This window comes from Sarcophilus harrisii, chromosome 2 (genome assembly GCF_902635505.1).
Source record: "Sarcophilus harrisii chromosome 2, mSarHar1.11, whole genome shotgun sequence".
NCBI lineage: Eukaryota > Metazoa > Chordata > Mammalia > Dasyuromorphia > Dasyuridae > Sarcophilus > Sarcophilus harrisii.
Window position 1 is genome coordinate 242381181 of NC_045427.1, and position 14623 is coordinate 242395803.

Below are 14623 nucleotides of genomic sequence, written 5' to 3' on the forward strand. Positions count from 1 at the left end.
ATTAACAGATTTGAAAGTAAATCCTAGCTCCATTGCCCTTGAGTGGGACAATAATAAATTATTTCCCCCCTGATTCACTCTTGAAAATGGCTGAGAAACATCAGGACAATGTAAATCACTTTTTGCAATGGGTTAGTACACCACAAGCAAGCCAGATGCATCATCATCTCCGAATCAAGAATTAAAGCAAACCTCACAGTCATGTTCCTGCCAGTATTTTGACTTCCCCAGACTAAATTTGTTAGATCCTGTGACCTAATCATAAGCAAGGGAGGGTTCCTCTATCTCTTTTTAGGGAACTCCTTTGTGCTCTGGTGAGGAGAGGCCAATAAATCAAAAATCTCCAGAAGAAAAGGTGGAAACAAGACTTCTTTGTGGATCTTTCTCTCTTAAAATAGAGCATCTCAGGGGCCAAAAACCTACTTGAGACACTGGAAAGAGCATTTTACTTGGGAATGAAAAGACTTGGATTTGAGATTGTAATCTTCTGCTTCTTTGCTGTGCAGCTTTGGGCAAATAATTTTTTTCTGCACCTCAATCTCGATCTCTATAATAAAAAAAGTCGGAGGGAGATGGATTCAAAAGATGTTTAAATGTCTTCTGCCTCTAATGCCTTATGATTTTTCCTCCATCTACTCCAATCCGTCTTCCACACAGCTGCGACCCAGGCATGTCACTCCCTATTCAAGAACCCTTGGTTGTTCCCTATTACCTCTAGGGTAAAATGCAGACTCCTCTCTTAGCCATTTAAAGTCTTTTACCACCTGTCTCTGAGTTGGATTTCCAGATTGATTATGCCTTCATGTAATACTTGTTCCAGGCAAATTAGCCTACATGTTACTGCCTTGTATATGATATTCTCCCATTTCTGTCTTTGTACCAGATCTTTTCCATTCCTGGAATACTATCCAATCCTAACCTCCCCTCTTAGAATTCTCTAACATCCTTTAAGAGTCTTAGCTCACAAAATTATTCTGTATTTAATTTGTATTTATTTTGTATGTGTGCATTAAGTGTGTGCATATATGTATACATATATACACATGTCTATATAATATATATGTATTAATATTATATTTATTTGCATATATCTCATCCATAACATTCTGTTTCAGCAAATTAGACTCTTTACAGGTTGGAACTATGATTCCCAGTGCCTAGTATAGTGTCTGGCACCTAACAAATGTTTCCTGGAATCATCTGAAATCTATGATACAATCACTTTATTACATAATTTTTTAGTCAATTATGATTTCCTCCAAGTAAAAATGAAAAATACCAGCTCAGGACTAGCCATTTGACTACGATTTGCATTTTTCTTTTCTGGTTTGTTCTGACCTGCTCTCCAGCTCAATCTGGCTGCTGCTACGGAACCCTACATTCATCCTGCTCTGCTTAGCTGGAGCAACGGAGGCCACCCTCATTGCTGGCATGTCAACTTTTGGGCCCAAGTTCCTCGAGTCGCAGTTCAGTTTAAGTGCTTCTGAAGCTGCTACCTTATTCGGTAAGAACAGAATGTGTGAGTTTTTCTTGGGATCTCTCTGTAGAGATTATGCCTTTGCGTAATTCGACCAGATGTCTAACAAACCGTTAGGATTGTTTAGGAAACTTTTTTCACAGTGAACTGTGATTCCCGATTGGCTCAGTATGAATATGAATGTAATCTTTAACCAGTAGAAATTTTGAGGCTTTGGGGAGATTTGAGTTTAATACTCGCAGTTAGCCAATCTCCCTAGCACATGAATACTGACTTTTTGCCAGTTCAAATTCTTTCCTTCCCCTCATTATATGTGAGGTATCCTAGCCTTCATTTGGTAGGGCAGTAACTAGGTTTTCATGGTACCATATTGTTGTTTTATTGTTTAATAATTTTCCAATCATGACCCCAGAGATACTGGGCAGAGATACTGCAAGGGTTTGCCTTTACTTTCTCCAACTCATTTTACAGATGAGGAAACTGAGGCAAACAGGGTAAAGTGACTTACTGAGGGTCACACAGCTAAGAAATACATGAGGCCATATTTGCCTTCCTAACTCCAAGTCCAGCACTCTATTCACTGCAGCATCTAGCTATATATGTTGCTGTTAAATGGGAATTTTTCCATTCCTTTTTGGCATTAAGCATCCTTAGAATGGGAGACCCAATCTTAAAACAAAGTGATTCTCCCAAACAATCCCAAACAAGTTCTCGAAGTTATATAGCAACAACTTTTATTGTTCCAATTTTCAAATGCTTAAATGAGTGTGTCATTATGACCACACTAGGCACAGGGCTGGCAACATATAATTTTCAAAATATAGCATTAGTTGGTCTGCCTTGCTGGCAGCAGGTATCCTTTCTCCAGAATATTGTGAAACTTCCTTCCCTACCAAACACAGAGGATCTTTCTTTCATATCTAGGGCCCAACTAGTAGACACAATTAGTACAATACTGGATGATTTGTTAGAAAGAGCTACATTCAAATTCTGTCCAGGATACTTACTCTCTCATTAGCAGCTAGATAGAAAAATTGATTTAATTCTGAATTTAGTATCTGAAAGATTTGTGTTCAAATCCTTCTTCAGACCTTTAGCTTAGTAACTTTATAATCTTAAACCTTATCATTGTCATTTTTGTTGTTTTTATTTTTATTTACATCCATTTTAACTGTGAGTGTGATTATTCCATGTGGTCAGAAGTCATCACCTCCTACATGGCACTATACTTCCCTGTGTCCTCCTCAACCCCTCATACATGCACATATACACACTCCTTCGCAAAACCTGTGAAATTTGAGCTATTTTCAGCACTGATGTGAGAATTTAATATTTAGAAGATCTTATCCCAGTCTCAAATAATAGGTTAGATTTCATGTCAAGACAGAAATTTAGGGCCCTTTGTCAGTACTCATATTTTTCTTATGATTTGCAACTACCTTTCTTGGGTCAAATTCAGATTAGCCATTCAAATTAGCAAAGTTTCTTATTCCTTCTGAAATCCTGCATTCTGTCCAAGCAATCAGCAAGTGCTTATTAAGCGTATACTCTGTGCCAGGAACTATGTTATGTACTGGGATTACAAAAACAAAAATGAAATAGAGCCTGCCCTCAAGGAACTTACATTTCTATTTCTGAATTCTCTTCCAGTTCTGAATCTTTGCTCCTTCATAAATAATATCCTCAGAATGAAACAGATTAAATACCTTACTTCATTTAAATAATATGTTTTAAATATCCTTTGGTGCAGAAAGTTATCCCCAGATCCAACAATGTTCTAGTCCTTGAATTGTAATAATAATCATTCCTATTTTGTCACCTGAATTAGAGTAAACTTTTGGAGGGCAGAAATTTTTTTATGGTATTTTACTTTTGTCCTGATTACCTGTAAATATTTTAATATTATTTTTAAAAATTTGAGTTCCAAAAATTTTCTGCCTCCCTGCCTTACTACCCTCTCCCTAAAATAGTAAGCAATTTGATATAATTCTATATGCTCAACCATGTAATACATATTTCCATATTTTTGTTATGAAAGAAGAAATGGATCAAAAGAAAAGGATGAAAAAATAAAATAAAAATAGCATATTTGATCTGCATTCAGATGCCTCCAATTCATTCTCTGGATATGGATAGCATTTTCCATCATACGTCCTTTGGAAGTGTCTTGGATCGTTATATTGCTGAGAAGAGCTAAGTCATTCACAGTTAATCATTGCACAATGCTGGTCTTACTGTGTACAATGTGCATTAATTCATATAAGCCTTTCCAGGTTTTTCTGAAAGCTGGAGTGCAGAAATTCTTTGTTTTCCTTTTGTTTTTATATCCCCAGTGCATAGCATAGTATCTGGCTCAGAGTAGTTAATAAGGGCTCGAATAACTGGTTTACATAGTGCTTCACATTTTTCAGAGCCCTTTACTTGCACTATATCATTTGACCCTGAAGCTTACGCAATCTAGTGAGGAGGAAGGGACTCAAAGCCAACCCTCAGCAGTCTCCTTTTCCTTTATAGACATATCAATGAAATTCTCTTTTTTGTAGGTTACCTGGTGGTACCAGCAGGGGGAGGAGGTACATTCCTGGGTGGATTCTTCGTGAACAAATTTAAGCTCCGCTGCTCAGGGATTATCAAGTTCTGCCTTTTTTGCACATTGATAAGCCTGTTCGCCGTATTCATATTTTTCATGCACTGTCCAAACATGCCTGTGGCTGGTGTGACACTTAAATATAACGGGAGGTAAGAGCACAGAGCTTATGTTTTGGTTACACAGTGATTGCATCCATGAAAAACAAAAGTGGGGTGGTGAGTTTCCAGAGAGATCTGAGGAGGGGGTTCAGGTAGAATTAGATTCTCTAGCCTTTCATAGATTTTTAATGTTCCCATAAAGTGAAAAATGGATTTTTAGGTACTTGTAAAAAAAAAATTGTTGATTGAGAAGACAATCAGTTATAAAGGGTAGGTCATTGAATTAAGAGACAGAAGCCCGGACTGAAGTCTGCTACTGTCACTATTTTTGCAAACCTAAGCAAGTTGCTTCTCTTTTCAGATAGGGAGGCAGGTCATCTGGAGTTCTAGAAGTAGCATATGACAGTGGGCAAGCTATCTAAATTCTGGGAACCTCAATTTCCTCATCTCTAAAATGAGGATAGAAATTCAGGCAATACCTACCTTGCAAGGATATTGTGAAGCTCAAAGCTCTACAGACTTTGGACAAAATGTTCATTTTGTCTGTTATTCTTGGGAAAATCTCACTTTTCTCCTATGAGAAACTGAAGTAGAATAGACGAGCTCTAAGATCCCTCCAGGCTCTAAATCTTATGATTCTATAGCTACTTTTCAGATCTAAAAAATTAAATTGAATGTCTCCATTCCTCTAAAATCATAGGTGATGAGACAGCATAGGGGAAGCAATAGATTAATTGGTCACATTCTTTACTTGGGAGAATTTAAATTAAAAATTTTTGTGTCCCCCCCCTCCATATTTTCCATCAATCTTTTCAGTGTGTTTTTTCATTAATTTCTTCGTCATATATTTAAGGATCCTACCCCATCCCATGATTTGGCTCCAACCTACATTAGCAGGCTTATTTTACAATATCTGTTTCCATGTTCCATCTGTTTCTAAACTAACTACTAGATACCCTTTGAACTTGTGCTGCCAAATCCCAGCTCTAGCTTTGTGCAGGCATCTCACATACTTGGGTTGCACTCATCCCTCAATCTCCTTTGAAGAGTTCCTTTCTTTTTTTCAAGGCTCTGCTTATGTGCCTCCTTCCTCTGAAGCCTTCCCTTATTTCTCCCAACTATATGAAAATATTTTTCCACCTTGAATTTCTAAATGCATTTTGTTTGGGTCTCTCTTTCCCATCTCATTCTCTACCTTATAGTATAAGGTACCATTTCTCTGTGTGAATGAGGTCAAAGCTATAACCAGCCCATGACAAGCAGTCTTCATCCCTGGAAGGCAGCATACATAGATTTTCATGCTTGGTAGTTTTTCTGTGGCTTTATATCCCCAGATGTGATCTTCTCCTGCTCTTTTTCCCAGACAGTCACCCCTAATGATGCCTTTGCTTTTATCTACCCCTCTCAGGCCCTGCCCTGTCTGACTGCCTACATGCTAGGACAATTATATCCACCCCAGGGGGGTTCTTGCACTATGATGCAAGACCCAGATACCTGTGCCACATGAGATCAGTGGCACTGGCAGGAATGCCAGTCTCTCCAGCAGCTGCTTTGAGGTCTGGGTCTTCTCTGACCCCCCAATCAACTCTATTCCAGGTGCCAGAAGTCTTAGTTATGGCTCCTTGTGTCACATATTCCTTCCTACCCCCAGCTGGATATAAATTCCTTGAGGATAGGGAATATATCATTTTTATGTGCCCGTCACATAATAGCTACTTAATAAATATTCACTGAACTGAATCTCCTGTTTTCTCTAGCATCCTGCCAGAAGGCAGTATACAGCTGTTGGCTTCCTGCAATGAGAAATGTGGATGTCTGAGGGAGATCTACAGTCCAGTGTGTGGTACAGACAATGTGATGTACTACTCTCCTTGCCATGCTGGGTGCTCCACAGTGTCCATCCTTCCAAAGGGGGGCAAGAAGGTAGGTGATGCTGTCTCTGCTGACTTACTTCTATGAAAAACTTTAACGTGATCCATTCCTTCCACTGGGTAATTGGTAATTGGTCTGATGTTGTTGGGCTTTCCAGGTTTACCGTAACTGTAGCTGTATTCCTCAGCATTTCCCCTATCGTTTGGGTCATGCTACAGCAGGGAAATGCACTTCATCTTGTCAGAGAAAGTCCCTTCTTCTGGTTTTCGTATTCGTTGTAATTTTATTTACATTCCTAAGCAGCATTCCTGCTTTAACTGCAACTTTACGGTAAGAAACCGGGTTGGGTTTTTGATCTGTACTAAAGCCTTGCTTTCAGCAAGTTAAACTCTGGAACATCATGAGCCCAGCTACCAAGTAGCTGGGATTCTGCCCATGACTTCTTGAATAGTTTTTTTCTAAAGGGGTCAATTTTGTATAATATTCAGTGATTATAGAATCCTACCTAGATTTAAAGCTGCAAGAGACTTCAGAGGTCACCCAAATCCAAACCCCTCATTTTACAGATGAAGAATTCAAATCCCCAAGAAAAGAATTGACCTAGACCCAGTTAAGTAGCAGAGTCATGAATTCAAATCCAGGCCTACTGATTGGAAATCTGGTTTCTTCATCATTGAGCCATATGACTGCCAAATGAGTCAAATGCTATACATATCATATTCATGAAATAAACTAAGAACCCCAAAAAGGGATGTTGATAACTAGTGTATGTGCCACTCTTGCAGTGTGTTCTGAAATAGTCATGCTCTAACTGGGTCTGTAGTCAAAAAATATCATTTTTGTATGCTCTTTTAACTCCAATTCTTTGTATTATAGGTGTGTCTCTGACCGGCAGAGATCCTTTGCACTAGGAATTCAATGGATTGTTGTACGCACTCTAGGTACAGTATAGTATAAAAAGGGAGCTGATATTTTGGAGCTTCCATGTGCTTTCTTCTGCTAAAACCATTAGAAGAAGTCAGAAGTACAATTCAAGAATGTTATTTACTAATTCTAAGTAATGAATTTCACTTTTTCCAAAAACCTATCTCATGGAATTTAATGCTCCATATCACGAAGACATTGGATATACCAAAACATCTCTCTTTCAAAATCTTCTTCTTTTCCAGATTCCCCTATTACTATCAGAGGCACTACCATCCTTCCAATCACCCACGGCTGGCAGTTATGGTTTTATCCTTCCTCCTCTGTCTCATAACAGAGCATGACAAATATTGTCATTCTACCTTAATAGCATCTCTCATCTATGTCCCCTTCTCTCTATCTACACAGCCATGACCCTGATGCTAGCACTCATCACTTCTTGCCTGGGCTATTGTGACAATTGCATTCAAATCTCAAGACTCTTCCCATTTCAATAGAGCCTCCATTCAATTACCAAATAATACATTTTCCTAAAGCACAGATGATCATGTCAATCCTCTACTAAATGAGTTCTTTGTTACCTCCAGAATCAAATTTTTAAAAAATCCTTGCTTAGTATTAAAAAATCTTTTCTAACATGGCTCCTTCCTATTTTTCTAGTCTTATTAGAGTTTTTATTCCCCTACATACTCTATAATAAAACTACACTATTCTGCATGCAATTTCTGGCACAGAGCAATCCATCACCCAGTTCCATGTCTTTGCCTTGTCTATATTTCTTTTACTCTTCATCTCCCCCTCTTAGCTTTCCTGACTTCCTTTATGATTCTGCTCATATTTCACTTTCTGCATGGTCCTCTTACCTACTAATACCTTGCTCAGAGATTTTCTCTTATCTGCTCTGTGTATCTTGCATTTACCTAGTGAATTACTTATTGTCTCCCCCATTAAAATGTGAGCTTTTTGAAGTTAGGGCCATTTTTCATAGTCTCTTTTCTTTACTACTTAGAGCACTACCTAGATTATAAGAAGCACTTAATAAATATTTGATGACTGACTGTGGGACTAACATCAAGACCCAGCTTATAGAAATTCTGTTCATATAAAATGCTATTTCTTTCCCTACAGGTGGAATTCCAGGCCCAATTGCCTTTGGCTGGGTGATTGATAAAGCTTGCTTACTCTGGCAGAACCAATGTGGAGATCAGGGATCCTGCTACATTTATCAGAACTCTGCTATGAGCCACTATATTCTTATTGCTGGAATTGTTTACAAGGTGAGTTAGGGACATATCTTCTTTCCTTCGTTCATGTCATGTTAGAAATTAGGAGCCCTGCAAGGAACATTTCAAGAGTCTGTTTGAATTTGAAAAAATATCTTTTGCACTTATAGTAAGATTTGCCAAAAAAAAAAAAAAAATCAGCAGATTCAGTATATTTTTTAAACTTGAACTAGGATCTTCAACCAGGAGATTCTGTCTTCTGATTAGTGCTGCCATGTTCTTTTCTCTACTTCACTCCCTAACCCCTGGAAAAAAGCCTAGATAATAGCAACATTTCCTTTTAATTTACCTAGGAACTGTAGCTGTCAATATACACAATCATCTACCCTTAGCAATCTTAAGGAATCAAGAAAATGAGTAGTTCTTCCTCACTAAAAAATGGGGAACCCCAAAGTTGCATATTTAATTCTAAGTATTAATATTTTGATTAATGTGCTAATGTTGGTGTAATTCTTTTCCATGATAATCAACCAAGTATACAAAGTATACAAGGGTAACCTTCATCCTGGCTCTCTTCAATTAGCATTGGAAAACATGAATTCTAATTCCTTAGATAGTTTTATGTTGACTTACTCAATAATTGGTACAACTCAAGAAAGATTAGAAAAAATACTGACTTTGGAGTCATGAGACCTATATTCAAAAATCTAACACTGACATTTACCATCAGTAGGACCTTAACCATATAAATAAACAAACAAATAAATGAAGGAACGAATGAATGAATGAATAAGCAAACAAGTAAATAAGAAGTAAATAAATAAATCACTTAATTTCCCTGGCTCTTAGTTTTCTCATCTGTATAATTAGGGTTGAATGCCATGACCTTTAAGGTTTCTTTCACCTCTGTGATCCCATAAGGCAGTATTAGAAGGCTACCAAAAGGCCTGCTTATTCAGAATGCCATAAAGATTGCTAAGGTACATAATGGAATGATGGATTTGGAGGCAAGAAGACTTGATTTTATATCCTCCTTAGAAAAACCAATCTCCCGGACCCAGCTTCCCCATTTGAGGAAGGAAGATTTGGATTGGTTTACAGCTCTAAGTCTATGATTCCATGACAATTACAGCTCATATTTTTTCTTATTGAGAAAGAAGAAAGAAGCTCAATTAAAATTTTAAATATGAAATCTTTGGATTTCATCTTTTTCTCTGGAAAGGTTTTTCAGGAATTCTATCAAATTAGCTTAATACAGTCCTTAATTTAGGTCATAATATCCTTTTCTACGAATAAGAAAATTTTAGGGTTGGCCAATGATGTCTTTTGATTTTCTTTTATCACTGATATTATTTAACATAAAATTAGATATGTGCATTACAATATTTTAGGATCACATTGAAAACTGTAAGAAACCTCAGAGAATTTCTTGGCTTTTTTTGCATGCCATAATCTCCTTTTGTAAGCTGATTTAAAGCCCATGGGCCTCTTCTCAGGAAAACATTTTTAAATATGTGAAATAAAATACATAGAATTACAGATAGAACTGTGCTGGCAAATATTTAACAATTGGTTATCTAGAAGGAAAATTTATTCACTACACACTTTTAAATTTAATCTCCATATTAACATTTTTTCCATTCCCCTATTAAGTCTAGACATCTAAGAAAACAATAAATCAAATCCTGATTCATAGCATTTGCTCATTTCTGAAGTGTAAATGTTCATGCTGAATATTTCACAATTGGGTCCTGGGGCTGGTACAAACTGGCTTCATCCTACTCAGGAGACTTAACAAAGGAAATCACTTATACTGAAATATTGCTATTAAAATATTTTACAAAAATAAGTTCATAGACTCAAGGTTAAGAACACCAATTCTAGCCTAATCTGGTAGTGTTAATAGGGGTAAGCTTTTAATATAAAACTGTAAAGTTGTATAACATATCCAAGAACTAGTTGCTAAGCCTCCTTTCAATTATCAATAGAAAGGGTAGCTATGTATCATACATAGATTATATTTCAGAACAATGACTTACATTAACTGAAGCCTTCCAACACTATTGCAAATGGTCAAAAGAAGTTAAGATGAAGGATATAGGAACATAATGTGTGAACTTAATATTTAAAATGAGACTACACCATTTTACCTTCTATAGGACAGGCACTGGACATGAAATTTCACTGGCATAGGGAACTATGCTTATTCATACAAAACCCATATGGGTGAGTTTTCCTGGTTTTCAGAACAGCACTATCCATAATGCAATACTGTCTCTCATTGCCCTCTCTATCTAAAGTAAATTTAATTATTCTAAATTATGTAAAGTCAATGCATATATTCCAATATGCATTGGACTTCTATTTTTTTTTTTTAGAAACCTTCAATTCATAATATTGTTTTAATGTTCATTGGCAAGTTGAAATATACCCACCAAAAGTTCTTCTGAAAAATAACAATAATACCTAACTTTTATGTTATACCTACTATGTGCCAGACACTATGCTAAGAATTTTACAAATATTATCTTATTTGATTGATCTTCACAACAACTCTGAGAAGTAGGGCTCTTATCTCCATTTTACAGATAAGGAAACCAAACCAAAATATTATCTTGCCTAGGATCACACAGCTAGTATGAGTGTGTATAAGGCCAGATCTGAATGTAGGCCTTCCTGACCTAAATCCAGAGTTTTATTAGGTCTGAATTAACAGTTGTACTTTTTAGAACTGATATAGACTTTTACATGCAACTTAGACATTTGTTGAGTGAATTTATTCATATTTAAGTTTTAACTCAGTGATCATTCAACAAATATTGAATTCATTCATTCAGATATGGAAGAGGGAGTAAACTGATTTTATTGGTGAAGGGAACTCACAGGTGAGGGAAGTACCTTTACTAATGCAGGTTGGTACTTTCTAGCACAAATTATAATCTTACAGAGTTGTTTGAATATTAAGAAGTAAATGATTGGCAGATTGTCTTTATCATCATGATCATGTATTCAGCATCAAAGATGCTGGGGATGGAATTCTGTATTCTCTAGCTCTGTTTCCAGAATGACCTAGAGTAGAACACCACACTAAGGTTGCTTGGACATTCTGACAAGAGTCCGGGATTTATACCCGTATAAATTTAAACCTAGAATATTTGAAGGGGATTATTATCTTTAAGAGAAAAATAACAGTTCTAGTTGTAAATTCTGACTTTGACTTTCTAGAATACTATTTCTTTTCTGAAACCCTGCTAGGCTTTTACTCTCTTAATATATCAGTAAAGAACAAAACCAAACCCAGCTCTTTCTCTTTTTTCATAGGTGCTTGGGATCATTTTCTTTGGCTCGGCCTGTTTGCTGTATAAGCCACCAAGAGGGTCCCCAGACTCTGCAGTAGCATCTCCTCCTAGCAGTTCAAGTGCTTCTGAAAACACCACTGACCTCCAAGAGCATGGCTCTGCCCTACAAACCCAGAACAGCGTTTAAATATCACACTGTCACTCCATCTCAGCCCCATATCCCACTGTATTATTGAAATTCCCACTTAATTTCATCACTTACATCTGTAACCAATAGCTTTGGGTTTCCTTGGAAGGGCTAACTAAACACTTAACCTGTTCTTAACAAAACTGATTAACCAATCTGATGTGCTCCAATCTATTTTAAAAAGCACATATTGGATGCTCGTGTTTCAGAGTAACTTGAGACAACAATATTGAGACAACTGATGGTTTGGATTTCCTCAGTGAAGAAAACAAAAGTTGTCCTAATCATTTGCAAGCATGAAGTGAGACGGAAGGGAAGGATGAGTCCAGTTCTGGACGTAGAAGAAAAAGCACAAAGTTCCTCTGTTCTAACTCTGCCTCCTCAAAAGAAAAGGTGGTAACAGCAGGAAGAGACTAAACAGAGGAGACAGGAAGGAAAAAAACCACCTGGACTTCATAGGAAGGCAAGAAGAGCCTGTCTGAATCCAGCATCACCATCGCCATGCATGACTTCCTAGTGGATATTCAATGTATGTCATGGATGGATTCCTATTTGACTTTGGGAGCAGCAGAAGGCTCAGCCAAGTCAGCACAAGGAATAGCAGACTCCAATTTGGTCTTCCTTACATTCTGCCACTGCCAAAGCCTCCGATCCTGTACCTTTTCCTAAACTCCTTAGGTTCCTCAACTGTGGTTTCTGTTTCAAAAATTTGAAATAGGTCATCTTGAAAGACATCTAAGGATCTATTTAGAGGCATTGATAGCTTTTTTTAAAAAAAATAGAGACACAAAACAAGGATCTATGCAATTTTAGATTAGTTTTTTTTTTTTTTTTTTTTTTTAGTATCAAATGGCTGAGTTTGCTTGAGAGTTATGTGTGAATTTTAGAATTTGTTGTTGGAATATTTTTTTCAGAGAAGAGGAAGACTTAGTTTGGTGGTTTCCTCATATGCTCTTTGATATGTAGACTTTTTAAAATTGTGTTTTTTTTATTGAATCTTATTGGTGAATGTATGAAATTATTATTCTCTCTTGGAAAAAAACTACTGATGAGATATGTAGTAAGAAGATAGAGCCAAATTCTACTCTCCTTTGTCTCTGTTTCTCTGTATCTCTGTGTCTTTCTGTCTCTGTCTCTCTCTGTCTCATCTTTCTGTCTCTGTCTCCCTCAGATTTGTACGCATAAGCACAATTTATATTTATTTGTGAAGATATTACCCATTATGACTTCAATCCCATGTGTGACGAAGGAAACTTTTCTACATACAGATAGACCCTCTGAATGCCCCTTTAAAAAAATCAGACCATTGAATCAAGTAACAATCCATTATAGCTTCAGTTATCTGTATAGATTGCCTGCCCTTTGATTTTATGTGTATGTTCTAACAAAGAAAGGCTTAAAGCAGTTAAATACAGCACCATGAAAAAAGTTTTCCTTTGTGTATACCTTTTTTTTCTTTTTGTTGACCATTGCAATGTAGAGCTGCTCTGTAACCACATTGTCCTCACTCAAGCACTTATTGGGCCTGTTGTTGACCATTTAAAGTCTGCAGTGACTTCTTAACTTGGACCATTGAGGAGGAGCCTTTGAGAAGGGGGCCATTCACATAAATAAAATGGGACTTGTTTTAAGTAAATAACTATTAAGCTACAGCTTTTAGGCCTAATAAATAGCATATACAAAGTGTGACTAAACTATGCTCAGATGTGAAGCTCAAGCTATGTCTTGAAAAATTTGTGTGTATTTACCATGTTCAAGCTGAAACTGTATATATGTACAGATACTGTATTTTTTTAAAGATTTTCACACCTGTTGTAACAAAATCCTATATTTCTATGACTTCAGAATTGACTATTTTTTTTTGGTTTATTTGCTTTTTTTTTTTTTAAACAATGTCTTTGTATAAACTTTATTAGCTCTAAACTTGGTTAAAGAACGAAGAGCACCTCTGATCTCATAGATAACACAGCTGAAATGTCGAGTGCCATCCTAGGTCTTTTGTTTTCCTGTGGCCCACGGAATGATGTTTTGTTTGCCTGAAATCCATTGAGTCCCAGGGACTCGAGACCTTTGGGATCAAGGGTAAATGTGTTCCTCTTCATAGCACAAGTACTTCCTGCTGGATTAGGACCAGGTAGCATAATTGGATGAAATCATTATGTTTGGGAAAACCAGAATAAAAGTTGTCAACCACTTCCCTTCCTGGTGGCTCTGGTGTTGCAAGTGTGTGTGTGTGTGTGTGTGTGTGTGTGTGTGTGTGTGTGTGTGTTTGGGGAGAAATAGACAAATTATATCCTCACTTCCAGCTTTAAAAGTCATATTCTCTTAATGTAGCCTAAATCTAATATGAATGTGGGTGGCAAGGAGATTAGATTTACTGATCCATTTCTGGGGCTCCTCCTGCTGTTCCTCGTACATAGGTAATTCCTATTTATGGAGGGATGGTTTCATGGAGAAGAAATCCCCAAGCTTGGGCCTGAGATTTTCTCAGGTAGTCATTAAGATGCTGAGCTTTGATACCTGTGAGAACAAAAAAAAAAAAGTGTGTGTGTGTGGGTGAAGGGAGAAAACCTGAAACTCTGGCAAGAAAAGGCTTCTGTTGAGTAGCCCTAGATGCTGCCCGGCTTTCTGCTCTTTGATGTCCTGACCTGAATTCTTAGAGGAGACATGATCCTTTGGAATTAGACTAATGGGCCTGGGATAGGGAGAGGGAGGAAGGAAAAGGAGCATTAATGCCAAGTTCATGATAAACTTGTGAACCTGAAACAAAGCCATCAGACTGACAGAAGTCTGTAAGCAGGAACTTTGCAGAGATCAGGACATTGTATTTCCATTTATCTATTTGGATTAATTGAGAGAAAAAAATAAAGTGGATGCTTTAATGTACAAATAAATAAGTTGAGAAAATGTAAATTTATAATATTTATCTTAGAGTCCCAACCCAACTGTTTTG

General features: G+C 37.0%; 1 protein-coding gene across 4 annotated transcripts in view; it reads left to right on the forward strand.

Annotated features, from left to right (window-relative positions):
* The window catches only part of SLCO4A1 (solute carrier organic anion transporter family member 4A1), a 73153-nt gene extending 60052 nt beyond the window's left edge, over nucleotides 1–13101 (forward strand). For all 4 annotated transcript variants that reach the window (XM_031951729.1, XM_023494465.2, XM_031951732.1 and 1 more), the window contains 7 exons: nucleotides 1350–1504; nucleotides 4021–4216; nucleotides 5923–6088; nucleotides 6195–6367; nucleotides 6914–6978; nucleotides 8090–8238; nucleotides 11506–13101. In XM_031951729.1, coding sequence (XP_031807589.1) covers nucleotides 1350–1504; nucleotides 4021–4216; nucleotides 5923–6088; nucleotides 6195–6367; nucleotides 6914–6978; nucleotides 8090–8238; nucleotides 11506–11670 — 1069 coding nt within the window. In that variant the 3' untranslated portion in view covers nucleotides 11671–13101. The remainder of the gene's footprint in view (nucleotides 1–1349; nucleotides 1505–4020; nucleotides 4217–5922; nucleotides 6089–6194; nucleotides 6368–6913; nucleotides 6979–8089; nucleotides 8239–11505) is intronic.
* Nucleotides 13102–14623: the final 1522 nt, after the last annotated feature.